We start from the raw sequence: 16,901 nt of genomic DNA on the forward strand, positions 1-16,901 counted from the left end.
CAATATTAATAGTATTACTTTATCACAATTTTTAAAAGGGTTCGTCGTCACTTATTTTCGTTAAATTAATTTTCTATGCATTGATCATTAATTATCATAGTATATATACTAGCTGCTAAGTTAGAAGCCCAAAAAATAAATTAATTGAAGTGTGAAGAGGGCCACATTTTCGTACCAACATTTTTAATGACGAATTCCCGATGGCACAAATTTTCAAATGAATTCATCACCAGCCCATCCCCAAGTTTTATCCGACCCGGCCCACCTTTTTTATCGCCTGAAACCCTTTCTTTGTCTCATCTCTCTCTTCAGCCGCCTCCCATCTCTCTCCTCTCTCTCTCCCTACGCCTCCCTTTCATTTCTCTTCCCTCATCTCTCTCATCCCCTTTTCAACCAAAGTTCGCCCTCTTTCAACAATAAAACTTTGCCATTCATTTTCGCGCAACACTCCCCACTTCCTTGTCATCTTCTTCACCCCTCCGCACAATGGGTCACCTTTTTCCCCTTCACAAAAATCGACTTTTACGCCATGGCAAAGGGCGACCATCCCATTTCCGTGCAAGTCTCGAAAACAAAACACAAAAGACCAACAAACTTTATTAAATCGATTTTTTTACCGGAAAGACTTGACCATCCGCTTTGAACGGTCCACTTTGATTCAACTTGGAATTTTTTTTTCATTATCCCGCTTAAATGTTGAATGCAAAAACCAAAAGCCCTAATTTTTACACCTATATATACATCTCTAACTCCTAAGTAGTTTTTTTTTCGGAGAGGAAAACGGTGGTCTTAAATCCCATTTGGAAATACATTTATTCAATATATCCGGAAACGCCCATTTTCGGAGTGAAATTATTTTACGCTTATTACTTCAACTTCTTACTTTGGAGTCGAGGGTAAATCCGTGACGTCGACGCCTCACTTCAATCGTACCCACAAAAGGTCGGTCGATTTCCTCTCCCCGTTTTTGGTTCGCTTTGATTTTGACGCATGTCTAACATTTTGAGTTTCGAATTCGAGTGTCCTTTGTTATCTAACATCATAAATAAGAAGTTACATTTAGTTGGTACTCATTTAGTATACCCAATGACCAAGAATATGGCTTAAGATCTTCGATGTAAATACGACTTTTACGTATGGTAGTTAAGTCTAGTTCGATTCTATCCTATGCTATTTGGTGATTGATCATGATGTTGCTGACAGTTAAGTAGTTAAATGTGTTCTAATTTTTACGATTAGCCTTATCAAATTAAATTGATGTTGGTTAATTGAAATCTCTACTATGACCATTCGTACAATTGATATGACTTTTGTTGATATGAAAGGACTATTCGACTAGTAATGATCTAAATCGATACCGTTGAGAGATTTTGTCTCAGTGCTTGTGACCCAACTTTTACATTATATTCTTATTCTCTCCCAATTTTGTTCTCTCCAATGCATTCTGTATCTTATAACTTCTTCCCCGTTGATGTTGGGTTTTTGACTTGAGGACACAACTATGCATAAGTTTTCTTTTAAAGATTTAGATTAAGTGTTTTTGAGGAATCATTATTAGGAACTAAGATTGATCCAAGATTGTCCGATAATTACTTACATGACATAATTCTTTCTCTTGAAAACATATATGTAGGAATTAGCATCGGTTCTAGTCCATATCTATTTGTAAAAGAAATATGAGTTAAACCATTTAGTCCAGATCTTTATATACTCTTTCTAAGGAAATGAATTAGTGCAATGTCCATTTTCCATTCTTTAATTATTTTCTCTTCAAAATATTGACTTGCTGATCAAATATTTGGTTTCTATAATCTGAGAATGTCTTGCCTACATGATAAATACCATTGCTATCATCTAGTTTTATGTAGGATTTGAATAGAGGTTATGACATGGCAACAAGAGTGATTTACTTGTGATAATTATGTGAAGTTAAAAGGACTTGAGTGACCTACTAATGACAAGGAACCACGCTATGACTTAATAATTTAAATGAGACCTTAAAGGACTGAGAAATGGTTATGACCCTAAATGATCCTGCCTGTTTATATGTACATGATTCTGTCTGTTTATATGTTTGTTAGTTGCTTTCTGTGGATTGTAGTGTCCTGCCGTGATTAGTCGAAATCAACTAGGCCTGATCTTGTATGTTCAATCGTTCCTTTCTTGTTTAGACCCAAACTTGTCTTGTTACACTACACCCTAATCCTATATAAGCCTTCCCCCCCTTGCTGCCCATTTCTTCTTTCCATACATCCTAAATTGTGTGCACATAAGTATATTTCAAATAAACATAGAACATACATGATCTGCTGATTTGTTGAGTTTATATTTCTACATGTCTAATATCATCCGTCGATCGCATACTAATCTTTTTTTTTTTTTTTTTTTTATGCATGACATCCCGCATACGAGTCCAAGCGACTCGTCATCTCCTCCCCGCACTTGGCGTTGGGCTAAAAGCCCAATACAATTTCTCTCCGTTCGATCCTCCGTCCACGCAAGAAAGAAGAAAAACAAAATCGGGCTAAGCCCAATAAAGCGTTAGCCGCGATCGCTTGGATCGGAGCTAAGGCCCAACTGCGGTGCAGCTGTCACGAGCCCAAATGGGCCAGGCCCATTTACATTATAACTATCTCTCACTTTTATTTTTATGTGCAAGAATATATATTGTATGACTAACATTTTGCTTGTGATTTAGATGAACTTTAGCAACTTAGTGGGACTTAGTTTAATAATGGGTAGTTAATATAAGGAAAATTAATAACTAATAATTAATACTATAAAGTCTCATTTTCTTCTTCTTATATTAAAATTATTCATAGTACTTCTAATATTTATCTTTCTTAGAATAATTGACCTTTTAAATAGCATAATTACATATTTTGGGTTAAAGAATCATGATTCATCTTTACTATCTTAAAACTTTCAAGACATCGCTAATATATAGATACTAATCCAAATATACTTTATAAACATTATTTTAAGATTTATTCAACTACGTATACTTTTAGTCTAATATAATCAAATAAAGTCAACAAAAAGAAACTCATGTCCTTTGTATCCTATTTATAATAAAACTAGATTTAGTTGGTATTGTCATAGTAATACAATTTTATCTAAAGCTTAAGTTCGCTAAATTCAGTCCCTACATGAAAATCGTTACATCTTCAAATTCACCTTCAACAATCCTTAAAGTCTCTTTTCATATAAATTATTATATTGTGCAAATCTTATCTTTATAATATTATTACATCTTAAAACTTTAGCAATGTTTATAAGCTATTTTCCAAAACATTTAAAATGTTATACTTAGCCTAATTAATTAACCTAAGTTTGGGCTGATAACCGTAAGTTAACTGATCCTAAAGGATACCTAACCCTTCCCTTTAGGATAATATAGAACCACTTACCTAGAATCACGGTTAAAGCGACTATTAACGGAGGTTAGTTTTACCTTAAGTTAATAATTAGGTGCCCTAATTCACCTTAAAATCAATTAGGTGGCGACTCCTTAAAAATAAAGCAAAATAGGAATCTCCAATATGTTATACTCTAATTCTGACTCCGGTTAAAATGGGGTATAACAGTATTTATCAACATATTACCTTAGTGGTAAATGAACTAGATGCCCTTAATTAGAAGTGATTCTTTTATGATAAAGCATCTATTGTATACGGGATTCTCTCAAAAGCCAAGGTCGTGGGTGGCCAAGAGGGCCCACTTGGAGACTTGGGATCTAACCAGGAAATGCGAAGGTTGCAACAAGCCGGCCGGTCAAAGAGTAGTTTTGTTCTCATCTGAGTAGGCTCATAATAGAGAATACCCTAATCCTAGGAATATCGATAGCAACTTCCGCCAAAGCAATTGTAGCAGCTCCTGCACCTATTGATTTTGCACCTTCTAACATATTGAGTTTCGAATTCTCCTCATGCTTTTTTCATCATCACTAGGAGCTTCTCTTCGAGAACACTCGCCTCGTCGATTCTATCCACTAATGACACAAGGTAGACCGCGCATATATCAAATTAAATATAGAATTAAAATGTTACACACTTTTGGGATGACATAATCTATTACGTAGCATTTTGTTGGTGCAATTCGACAATATTATGAATCGTGCATTTGTAACTTCTTTATTTGGGTTCTAAATATTTTGTATGTATTTATAAGTACTATCCTATTTGACATTTAATACCAAAAAAATAGTGACTCCAACTATTAACACCAAGTAGATCATATAGGGAACAGTTTGTCCATTTTTTTTCTTCTCTTCAAAATATTATTTGATCAAATATTGGACTATAATTTGGAAGCTTCTATGAATATTTTAATTGTTGTATGATTAAAAGATACAAAATGAATTGATAGTAACGTTAATGTGTTTATACTTATTTTTAAGTGGAGAAGAGCAAATAAATATACAAATCTTTAATATTGCTTTTCTAATATATCACAATCAACATATCCATGGGTCTAAGAAAAGTTCCACACTTTTAAAGTTACTCAAAACAAACTTGTACAAAAAGAAAAGAGACCCAAGATGAAGTATAGGAGGATAGGGTCACCAACAAGCCGAGTCCTGTACGGCTCCACTACCACTCTTATAATAACGCTCCTCATTTTAATGGCGACTCGTTTTTCTCTATCTCGTTCAGCTCACTTTTGCTTAAAAACCCCTTCTTTTTCCCGTCCATCCACTAAATACCTACTTCAGTGTCCTTCTTGTCCCCTTTGGTCCTCCTCTTTCTCTCTCTGTCTTCACACTTTCCACAAATCAAAATCAACAACATCTCCTAATCGCAAATCCATCACCACCGTCCGATCATTCTCAATTTCCGATCTTCCTTCTACAATGTCAATCACTTCCGATGACAACAATCCACTATTAAAGGACTTCGATTTCCCACCGTTCGATGTAATCGAAGCCAAACACGTCCGTCCTGGAATTCGTGCCTTGCTTAAGCAAGTTGTATGTTTCGTTTTTCATTTTCTCTTATGAATTTCCTAGGGTTTAGTTTAGTGTGGCGCTTTGAATTTGTGTTGTTTTGTGTGCAGGATGAGGATTTGGAGGCTTTGGAGAAGACAGTGGAGCCTACGTGGCCGAAACTGGTGGAGCCGTTAGAGAAGATAATTGATAGATTGACGGTTGTTTGGGGTGCAGTGAATCATCTCAAATCCGTTAAAGATAATCCTGAACTTCGTTCTGCTATCGAAGAAGTTCAGGTTCGTTATTTGAGCATCTTTAATTTGTTTTAGATTTAGATTTCTCATGTAGTTCATCTGAAGTTGTTTGATTGGGCACGGAGTTTAAGAATGACATGTGAGGTTTAAAGTTAAATTATTACTCCCTTCGTTCACCTTTACTTGTCCACTTTGAACTTTTCACGCTGTTTAAGAAATAATAAATGGAGTACATAATTTACCAATGTACCCATATTAATTGATGCATATTTTTATTGGATTTCAAAAATGATTTGAAGTGAGTAATTAATACTATGGGTAAAACAGGAAAAAATAAATTGTCTTCTCTTGATATGCTAAAAGTGACAAGTAAAAGTGAAAATCTATTTTTAGAATATTGGACACAGAGGGAGTACTAAATAGAAAGGTGACTAACTAAAAAGGAAAGAGTGTCGGGAAAGAGGGAGTAGTTATTATTTCAAAAAGTTATTTTCTTTGGTGAAGGAAATTGGAATCAAGAAGAAAGTTGACTTTCTAGAGATAATAAATATTAATTGAGTTACCGTATGGGAAATGAACCCCAAGCTTTTAGTGTGTCTGAGTGTAACGATGTGGTCTTTTTCATTCAATCAACTCAATGTGGTTCCTTTTCCTTTTTCCATGTTGTTTAATTTCTCTTTATAGTTTGTTTTGAGTTTTTTCATTTTTCTTTTTCTTTCTGTAAACATCAACTTTATGCCACACCAATCATAAGTAATTAAATGTTAATTGGAGTGATAGATTTAGTATTTTCTCTCTGTAGATTAAAATTTTAGTTTGTGTTATAGCTTTTGTATTGTCCTGCGGGCTCCATGATGGAAAAGCAGAGGAAGAGTTTTAACCCCTTGATAAAAGGATATCAATCAGAATTGTTTGCTGGATAGATGATGATACCTTTTGTTTGATTCCACATGATTTAATCAAATATACATCTATTTTACACTTTAAAGTTTGATGCTTGAAATGTGTCTAGCTGCAGGATACCCATGCTCTTTTTTCCGTATCCTCACACTACTACTTTCATTTGGTTTGCATCATTAATACTATTTTCTTTTCGTGCAGCCGGAAAAAGTTGCTTTTTCGCTTAAATTGGGTCAGAGCAAGCCGCTCTATAATGCATTCAAAGCCATCCGAGAGTCTCCTGACTGGGACTCTTTGAGTGATGCTCGTAAACGAATAGTTGAATGTAAGTTCATGAAATTCTTTTTCCTTTTATCTCTTCAAATTCGGGAGGCAAGGTGCCTTTAAGCATTAAAATCTTTTTACTTCCTGTAGCTGTCTGTATAGGACTCTACATTTTTAGCTTTTCTTTTTGTAATGCATCAGAATGTCCTCTCTGCCAATTTGTTTGGTTGTGCTGAATCGTTATTGCTCATCCAGTGAAGTTGAGAACTGTATATTAATATCTTGTAAGTAATTTCTTTGCAACTTCCATTATAAAGAAGAGTGCCATGTGGGTTTCTGTTAATTCTCATTTATATGGGTTAGTATTTGCTGTAGCAGTGCTTGTTGGTCACAGGATTCCATTAAACATTCAATTGTTGTTTCCTCAATCTACCTTCCACCCCTGCAAAAAAAAGAAAGAAAAAGAGAATCAAAGAAGAAGACTCCCAAACTCTAAAAAGAAACATATTTTTAATGTTTGACTATCAACAAACCTCTTTCCCTCTTTTGAGGTCTTCACATGAGCGTTATTTTTGCTCATTGCCTGCAATTTAATGATCATCTAACACTCTGCTTCTTGCTCGTGCAGCGCAAATAAAGGAGGCTGTACTAAGTGGTATCGCTCTTGAGGATGATAAAAGAGAGCAATTTAACAGGATTGAACAGGTGTGCTATCGTGTCTTGCTGAACATAATCTTCTCATTGTTCTATACCCCTGAAATGTCTCTTCTTAAATGCACTCTTAACAAAGTGGAAAATTTAGTGGAATGGAATTAGAGCAATCTATCTAACAGGTGATGGCTTTTAGATGTATGTTTGTAGTTATTTTACTTATACAGCCCTCTGATTTATGTTGTGGCTGTCTTTCCATTTTCTCTGAATACATTTTGATGGATCTTTTCTTTGTTTTGGGTGGTTGGGTTGTATGCAAAGTGTTTATTTATTTGAATAGCTAGATGGTTGTGTTGGAACTAAAAGTAAATGAGAATTTCCCTGTTCAATTTTTATAGCTTTTATCCTCAATAGTAATAATCCAACTTACTGTGAACAGTCAGACCATTATTGTGCCAGCTAAAACGGGATTTTTAGTCACTATATTGCTTTTGACCTTATCTTCATTTTGCAGGATTTAGCAAAGCTATCTCAGAAATTTGAGGAAAATGTTTTAGATTCCACCAAGAAGTTCGAAAAATTAATTACAGATAAGAAAGATATTGAGGGATTGCCTGCCACAGCTCTTGGTTTGGGTGCACAGACAGCAGTGTCTAAGGTAAGGTGGGGGCTCTCTTTGTGGATGTTTGACATCTGAATTAATACCTTTTCTCTCATATGTTCTCTTTGCTGCCCGTAACTGATAACAGGGGCACGAAAATGCTACTGCAGAAGACGGGCCATGGATAATCACATTGGATGCGCCAAGTTATATGTCTGTCATGCAACATGCAAAGAATAGAACTCTAAGAGAGGAGGTGTACCGTGCTTATCTAAGTCGTGCTTCTAGTGGAAACCTTGATAACACTGAGATAATTAACCAAATTCTTAAACTTAGATTGGAAAAGGCTAAGCTCCTTGGATACAATAACTATGCGGAGGTATACATTTTTACTTTTGAACTCACCATACCATCTATGTTTTTTAAATTTCTTTTTCCTTTCTGAAGATTAAAATGGTTTTTATATATAGGTAAGCATGGCGATGAAAATGGCCACTGTTGAAAAAGCTGAAGAGCTTTTAGAAAAGCTTCGCAGTGCTTCTTGGGATCCTGCAGTCAAAGGTAGGGCCTATAAAATCATCTCAATGGTATTTGAGATGTAACTATACACGGTCTTTATGAGTTTTTATGTTTTTGTTTTCAATTTTTGGCTTCATCAATTTCGAGCCTTTTTTATTTTTTATTTTTTTTTATAGTTTTTATTTACTAGATATAAGGTAAAATAGACAGATGCTGATAGAAGATAGGTCTTTATGAAAAGGTTGTCTTTTCTTTTTGTTTATGTTTTTGAACACAAGATGGTACTACTAACCACCTTGTTTTTTGTGCTTTGTGATATGGATTGTTTTTCATCTCTCTCTTCTTTCCTTGATGCAATCAAAATAACTCGTTGACCTCTCGTAGCTGGCAATTTTTTGCGTTAACAAGCTTTTCCCTTGGATCTTTGTAGATTTGGAAGACCTGAAAGATTTCTGTAAAAGTCAAGGTTCTCCAGAAGCTGATGATCTGAACCATTGGGATATTACTTTCTGGAGTGAGAGGCTTCGTGAATCTAAGTATGAGCTAAACGAGGTGGGCTCTCTCTCTCTCTCTCTCTATATATATATATATATAGGACCTTGGGCCTAACTTAAAGCAAAAGCTGGCTTAAGACCATATAAGCAGACAACAATCCTTTTCGTCAGCCAATGTGGAACACTTGATAGTGTTGATTGGAAATGATAAACGATGTGGATGGGCAGATGTGATTTTTTCTTCTATATTTTTTGATATGCCTTTCTTCTGATGTCCGTTTATCTTTTGATAGTCGACAAGCATTGTAGAAGCTTTATGCTTCCTGATCATCCTTTCCAAAACAAAACTTGATAACAAACTGAGTTAAAAAAATGACGAGTAATGTGCCCTTCCTGATAGTAATGTGCCCTTCCTGATAGTTTGAGGCCATGAATATCTTGCTAGTAGAATATATATTTTAGTTTCATTATGTTTCATTACACACGCCCTTCCTGATAGTTTGAGACCATGAATATGTTGCTAGTAGAATATATATTTTAGGTTCATTGTGTTGTTTCTTTACACACGTGTATCATTGTTGATTTTACTTACAAATATTTTAGTACCTGCTTTAGTAATATTAATACAAATCCCTTCTCTTTTTCTCATTTGATCAGTAAGTAAAGTTTTATACTCCCTCCGTCCCAATTTATGTGATATAGTTTGACTAGGCATGGAGTTTAAAAAAAAAAAAAAGGAAGACTTTTTAAACTTGTGGTCTAAAACAAGCCATAGATATGTGTGTGGTTGTAAGAGCCCGTTTGGATTAGCTGAAAAAAATGGCTTTTAGCTTAAGTGCTTAAAGTACTTTTTAAGTGCTGAAAGTTACTTTATAAATAAGCAGTTACGTGTTTGTATAAAAGTGCTTAAAGGGTTTTTAGAAGTTAGGGTATTGGAATTAACAGAAAATATGAGGGATAAAAGGGTAAAGTTGTTGGTCAAACCAAAATGGCTTTTAAGCCCAAAAAAATAAGTTGGGGTTGAGCAACTTCTTGGTTTTGGCTTATTTTAAGCACTTTTAAACTTAATTTAAGTTGTTTTCTATTTTTGCCAAACACCCAAATAAGTTAAAAATGGCTTATAAGCTGGTTTGACCAACTTATAAGCCAATCCAAACGGGCTCTAAATCATTGCATTAAGGGTAAAAGGGGAAGTTTAAAGTTAATCCAAACGGGCTCTAAATATAGAAACGTATCATTTTTTTGGGACAGACTAAAAAGGAAAGTGTATCACATAAATTGGGACAGAGGGAGTAATAAGTCCCTTCTTTGTTAATAGACCACTGTCTTGTGCGTTCAATAAATGCTAGACATTGTAGAAGTTTCTTTTGATGCTTGTGTACAGCTCTGAGTTCACATGCTGCTTATTACAGGAAGAACTACGCCCATACTTCTCGTTGCCTAGAGTTATGGATGGTCTTTTTAAACTTGTAAATACGCTGTTTGGTATCAATGTTGAGCCTGCTGATGGATTAGCTCCGGTAAGACTTAGTTTACTTGCCTTTCCCTTTACCTTTGTTCCGCTCCTGTATGCACTGACAAATAATGTTGTTCACTGATGTGTCTGATTTAGGTTTGGAACAACGATGTCCGGTTTTATCGCGTGAAGGATTCCTCTGGAAGTCCCGTGTCCTACTTCTATTTTGATCCATACTCCCGTCCATCTGAGAAACGTGGAGGTGCATGGATGGATGAAGTTGTTAGCCGAAGCCGTGTATTGTCACGAGATGGTGCCTCTGCTAGATTGCCTGTTGCACACATGGTTTGTAATCAAATGCCACCTGTTGGGGATAAGCCCAGCCTAATGACATTCCGTGAGGTAAGCATGTGTTTTGACTCTAAGTGCCTTCAATTCATGGTGTTCTGAAATGATTGGACTAATAACTTAATAAGCTATTGTGGTGCATGGTATGACATCAGCTTTGGCCAATCTCCTACTTGTTAGCCTTTGCATCAGCGTAGTCGTTTCAAATAATTTTGGGTGGGTAGGAGTGGTGATGTGAGGGACATGAGCAAATATTTTAGCAGATATTTGAACTAATTTTAGTGTTGGGAATTTTTCTAAGATAATGTAATTGATTTTATCAATATTGGGTAACTCCCTGTGTATAAGCAGTATACCAAAAGAATAAACAGACGTAAGCTAAAAATCTTCACGTGCAGAAAACTTTCTCAACTCTTCAAACGCTCTTCTATTCCTCTCTTTCCTTATTATCCACTGGGAAACATCCCATGGCTGGGTTTTCTCTTTCTTCTTTTAAAAGCCCAGGCTACGGTGCTTCTTCTCTCGACGTCTGAACATATAGCACCAGGACATGAGTGATCCTCTTGTTCAAGTTCTCGACCGACAGTAAAAGTTATGCACTGTTGACTTCTTCATTAGCTTGTTTCTGAGATACATGATGCTTCAAATCATTTGCAGGGTTGTATCCATAGTTCATGAAAAACTTGTGGTAGTATACTACCAAACATTTACTTTTACAGAAGTGAAATTACCACCAGGTGTGTTTTTGGCATTGATTACGTTCTGCTTTTGTAGGTTGAGACTGTTTTCCATGAATTTGGACACGCCCTTCAGCATATGCTAACTAAGCAGGATGAGGGTTTGGTTGCTGGTATAAGGGGCGTAGAGTGGGATGCTGTGGAATTGCCATCGCAATTCATGGAAAATTGGTGCTATCACAGGTACAATGATGTCTTTGCAATGTACTTGAACCGTTTAGTTTTGGTTGCAAAACCAAGTAAGTTCTCCCCTTTGGTTTCCAAAACCAAAGCGGAGGACAAAATGTTGTTTGAAATAGCTATTTTCAGAGGTCCCCTGCCTGTCAGGCGTCTAGGTCAGTTTCAAGTTTAAAGAAAAAGGAACAAATTGCTTCATTGTTAAAAGACGTTTTTATATTCTTAAAAGATATTTTGCTAGACATCTTTAGTGGCATCTTAAGATGCTTAATTGGTATTATTCTATACCGTACCAGTTTCTCAAAAAAATTGGTATTATTCTATTAGTTTCAGCCTAAAAAAATATATTAAGGCTCACTTTTCCTGCTTTCTGTTTTTGAACAAATTGCCCTCTTTCAAACAACGTTTTTGTTATAAATTAACAAAGTTAGAACAAGAATATTGTAGAGAAAGGGAGAAGAGAGGAGAGGTCTATTATTTCTCTTGAGGGATGAATTTACAATGAAAGAGAACTCCTATATTATAGGGGAAAACTAACTTGATCCCAAAGTCACTAACCCTAATTTTTCTCCTCAGATAGACATCCACAATAATAAATAATATTTATAACAGTTTTTATTTTCTTCGATTTTTTTTTTTTGGTAAACTATGTTTAGTCATCTAAAGATATGTTAGTCATTTTTTGTAGTCTTTCAATTTCAGCCTCAAAAAGAAATTGCGACTAATGTGATATGTAAAGTCAAATCCTCCACAAATTCTCCAAAAACAATAACAAAAAAGTTCTTCTTAAACTAAACAAAATGAAACACCGCCCATTTTGATTAACATAAATAAAATGAAACGCCGCCCATTTTGATTAACTCTCGTTTCATATGCTTTTTAGGCTGTCTGTCACTTCTAAGATGTCTCCATGCCAACATTCTCCCTCAATAAGTTACTTCTAATTGGAATTAATTTTTATTGTAAGTTTATAGATGTTTGATTTTGTTTAGTTTATCAAAATTGTACCCTTCACTTCAATGGATCCTGCGCTTCAGTTTTCCCTTCAAGTCACACGGACCTTGTCGGTTTTTGCGCTTAAAAACACGGGGTTAGTTATAGTTGAAGAAATACGTGTTTCTTTTCCTCTTTTTTTTTATTTTTATTTTTTTATAAACTAGTAAATCCGTGTTTCTTTTCCTTTGAATTTGTCAGCTGTTGATTACTCATTTTATTGATGGCTGCTGCAGGGATACTCTGATGGGTATTGCTAAGCATCATGAGACTGGAGAGACTCTCCCAGAAGGCATATACAAGAAGCTTCTTGCCGCTAGGACTTTCCGTGCTGGTACCTTAAGCCTTCGGCAGGTGAGTGCTGCCCCACTTTTCTCTATTTCTGGTTCCTTTGTTACCTTTTTCCAAAAATAATCTTTTGATTGATCTTTCTTTATTAACAAAATATATTCCAAACTTTTCATGTTCTACGATCGGAGCCCCCTCCCCTAAAACTCCTGGTGGGAGACAATAGTCTCTCCAGAACATGCATTTAACATATTCTATTTTGCTGGTTCATTTCTAATGTTCTTTTAGTATACTAAAGTTAATATACATATTTTTTCCCTTTCCATGTCTACTTTGAAATTGGAGGGAGAGAGAAACAAGATTTGAATGCCCACTCTCTAAATCATGTCTTCAGGAATTGGATATTTTGCTGGCTGTATGGTTATTTACAGGTTGTCTTCAAGTTTAGTTAATTAATCAAGTTTTGCCAATAGTAAGTGCTCCAAAAGTATGCGAAAAGGGTAATAGCCACTAAAGGGATGTTATCTGCCATATTGAATGCACACTGTCTAAATCACGTCTTCAGGAATTGGGACATTTTGCTGGCTGTATGGTCATTCATGGTTTGTCTTCAAGTTTAGTTAATTAATGAAGTTGTGCCAATAGTAAGTGCTCCAAAAGTATGTGAAAAGGGTAATAGCCACTAAAGGGATGTTCTCTACCATATTGATTCATGCACCAGTGCCTGCACTTTTACCCGAAAGGTCTCTGTTGGTTAGTTTCCTTTGCGTTATGTGATTGCATTTCTGGAACTCTAAATTGCTTCCTGGGAGTAATGTATTCTGTGGATCTTTTCTTCTGTTTATTTATGGTGAAGGTATTTTATTTAAAAATTGTCATCATTAATGTTGTTATACATTGTCTTTGTAGTTGAGATTTGCAACTGTTGATCTTGAGTTACATGCAAAATATGTTCCGGGTGGTTCGGAATCAATCTATTGTGTTGACCGACGGGTCTCTAAGAGAACCCAAGTGCTTCCTCCACTCCCAGAGGATAAGTTCCTTGCCAGTTTCAGTCACATTTTTGCTGGTGGATACGCTGCTGGATACTACAGTTACAAGGTGCGTCTCCCCTCTTTTTGTGGTTCTTAGCTCCTATATATTTCCAGTTAGTTGTATTTCCTGTTAGACTTGTGTATAGATATTGTGGGGTTAAAATGGAGGAGTTATGTCTTCTCAAATCTATGGATGCCTCTTAAATTTAGCTTTCACTTCTGTAATTTAAGAACGTACTATTCTTTTGTAGTCTTGTTGGTTATAATTAGACTTTTTACTGCTTATCTCAATCTTAAAATCCGTTTTTGTTTTGATAGCATATGCTATATTTACCAAACTGTGTTAGGCTAGTACTGAAAATGTACCAACAATGGTTGTGGTGTAGTGGCTGGTACTACTCCATCCTTAACCAAGGTCTCGAGTTCGAGCCCCTTGGGTACGGAGCCACCATTGTTAGGGAGTGCTTTGCCCCCCAATGTGGGACTACCCGGCACGAATCCGGATTAGTCGGGCCCCGTGGGTACCGGAAACCGGATGGGAAAAAAAAAAGATACTGAAAATGTTGCTTGTATCTGCCTTTTGCTCAGCAACGTAACATTTCCTCTTATATTGGCATGATACTGGTAATTTGTTTTTGGTGGATGTTCTATTATCACCCGTTCCTAAAAACCACGTTCTTTATAAGTATTTCCGTCTTTAAGAAATTACTTTTTGTATTTTAGATGTTTCTACTAATTAGGCTGTTGAAATCTCCTTTTTCTAGTGGTTTTATATCTTTTTCTAAAAAATATGATTTCTGGGAAAGAAAACATTTTTCGTTGAAACTTAGAGTCTTGCTTTAACCACCTGTGACTACAAAGTATTTTCCAATTTCTGCAGTGGGCAGAGGTTTTGTCTGCAGATGCGTTCTCTGCTTTCGAGGATGTTGGACTAGAGAATGAGAAGGTGAAGTTTGGAACTTTTGATTCAGTAATCTTTAGTCTTTTATATCACCGTTCAACTAATAGTGGCTTTTAACTTTGAGCAGGCTGTAAAAGAAACAGGCCAGAGATTCAGGGAGACCGTTCTTGCTCTTGGAGGTGGAAAGGCTCCACTAGAGGTGTCACTTCAATTCACCCTTGACTTCTTATGCATTATTAACATTTCTACCATCTCTTGTCTGAATTACACACTGTTGGTTAACTTTCCAAGACTAATTATTTTGGATGCATATACAGGTTTTCGTGCAATTCAGAGGCCGGGAACCTTCTCCAGAACCACTGCTTAGGCATAATGGCCTCCTGCCAGCTACCGTCTCTGCATGAGATCAATCTTAGAACCTTCTGCAGTCTTAGTGCATATTTAAAGGCCATTAGAGACATTTGCATGCTTTCAGGTTTTTGAGGAGACTTGACTTCAGGATGCAACTGTAATTGTTTTTAAGGCATTATATATTATTTACTTTGGAACAAGCATTGTTACTGATTTACCGGTTATAAATGGATTTCTTGTCTCTCCTAGTCTCTTTTGCACATTCCTTATGAGATTTTGATCATATGACACCTAATAAAGTACATCGTGCCAGTTGAAGTGCTTTGTTTGCTTAGCTTAACGGTAATATCTGTTCTCCTCCCGGAAAGTTTTGTGTTTCTCTTGTTTTCCTGGCATTACTGTTCAAAATCACCCAACCAAAATTTTGAATTGATTACTGTTAAGTTGAATGGTTTGAACAAAAAACTTGGACAATTCTGCCAAAAGTTTACTTGCTGCTAGCTTGAGAGCACCTTCAAGCGTCGCAAATCTTGGTAAGTGATCCAACCTGCATGAACAAAATTACATTAAAGTTGGTGGGGTGGGGGATTGAGATTAGTTAATGTAATTAAAGATGATAGTCAAGGATTCTTGTTTTATATTAATAACAAATAACAAATTAGCTATTATTACTGGTTTTCTTCTTCCACAGATCTACTATAAGCCAATAATAAAATGAAGTTTAGCACGTGTTTGGCCATGAAAACCAAATATTTTTCACTTTATTTGCTATTTTGGAGTTGAAGATGGAGTTGTGTTTGGTTATAGCTTTTGCAAAGAGTATTTGGTTGTTTGAATGTATTGAAAGTAAAAAAAATAAAAAAAGTGAAAAACAAATGTTGGTTATTTTTCAAATTTCAAATACAACTTCAAATTGGATTTAAAATTTTTATGGCCAAATACCATAAAATGAAAAAAAATGAAAAAATATTCCGGAAAAAAGTGAAAAAATATTCTCATAGACAAACGGGCCCTTAGATTGGGCTGACCCGTCTTTACAGAAAAGTGATGGGTAAAACAAGTTGATTGCAGGACAAAGTTTACGTCATGGTTGAGATTAGCTTTGTACACAGAGTTGTACACATACTTCAGTCGTCTTCTCTTTGTTCTCCATATTAAACGGCTGCTTGCTACTTAACGCAAAGTTTTCCCTTTTTTACATGGAAAATGTTTTTTCTTTAAAAAATATTAATTAAGCATTACCATATTAAACGTATTATTTAGATTTAAGAGTTGGATTTATTCATCACATTGTAAAAAAGCGTGCTCATTGAGAAGAAGTTTTTATGCTTGTACTTAAAAACACTTTTTTTTCTCTTAAAAAGCTTGATCAAACACATCAACTTTGAAGAAAAAACAAAAGAGAAAAATCACTGCTGACGTTGAAGATGCTTGGCCAAACAGGCATGCTAGAGGAACAGAGGGAATTTTTTTTCAAATGGAAGGTGAAAAAGAAAAATCCCACTTGAGTTTTTATTTTTATTTTTGCTCTAATATGTACTTTTGGCTAAAAAATTCTGTTAGATGTCAATCGCAATTCTGCACTTATGATAAACTTGCGCCCCTCCGACAGACGGTTAGTAAAGCACCTACACCGACCACGTGTAGGTCAGGATTCGAGTCACACTGGAGGGGAAGTGTGAAAACACTGTATATACAGTGTACTACAAAAAAAAATAAAAAATCCACCATAATCGACAGCTTCATGGTGCTCTTTGTCCAAATTTATCTACATTAACGGGGACTCAGCTCAGTGTGAGAGTCCTCTGTTTCTGTTGGGATCACCAATATCTCTCACTTTTGTCTACTTCCTTCCGACCTTCTCCTTCTACTTCATACATCTCCTCTTCTTAGCTACTTTGGGATGTCACCATTTGTTTTTACAGAGGCGCGACGAGGAGTAAATTGGGATAGCTGAATGAGAAGCTTCATCCATTGGAGCTTTGTTTGGAACTGCTCTCAAGTCC

General features: G+C 35.7%; 1 protein-coding gene across 1 annotated transcript; it reads left to right on the plus strand.

The window, feature by feature from the left end:
- The first annotated feature begins 4,510 nt into the window (after nucleotides 1-4,510).
- On the plus strand, nucleotides 4,511-15,143 carry LOC132046716 (probable cytosolic oligopeptidase A). The gene is made up of 16 exons (XM_059437442.1): nucleotides 4,511-4,969; nucleotides 5,056-5,223; nucleotides 6,283-6,406; nucleotides 6,974-7,050; nucleotides 7,511-7,654; nucleotides 7,746-7,976; nucleotides 8,068-8,158; nucleotides 8,547-8,668; nucleotides 10,023-10,130; nucleotides 10,223-10,468; nucleotides 11,189-11,334; nucleotides 12,558-12,675; nucleotides 13,519-13,710; nucleotides 14,524-14,589; nucleotides 14,672-14,743; nucleotides 14,862-15,143. The coding sequence occupies exons 1-16, from the start codon at nucleotides 4,541-4,543 to the stop codon at nucleotides 14,946-14,948; spliced, it is 2,421 nt and encodes an 806-aa protein (XP_059293425.1). The 5' UTR covers nucleotides 4,511-4,540; the 3' UTR covers nucleotides 14,949-15,143.
- Nucleotides 15,144-16,901: the final 1,758 nt, after the last annotated feature.

The sequence above is a fragment of the Lycium ferocissimum genome, chromosome 2 (genome assembly GCF_029784015.1).
Source record: "Lycium ferocissimum isolate CSIRO_LF1 chromosome 2, AGI_CSIRO_Lferr_CH_V1, whole genome shotgun sequence".
Taxonomy (NCBI): domain Eukaryota; kingdom Viridiplantae; phylum Streptophyta; class Magnoliopsida; order Solanales; family Solanaceae; genus Lycium; species Lycium ferocissimum.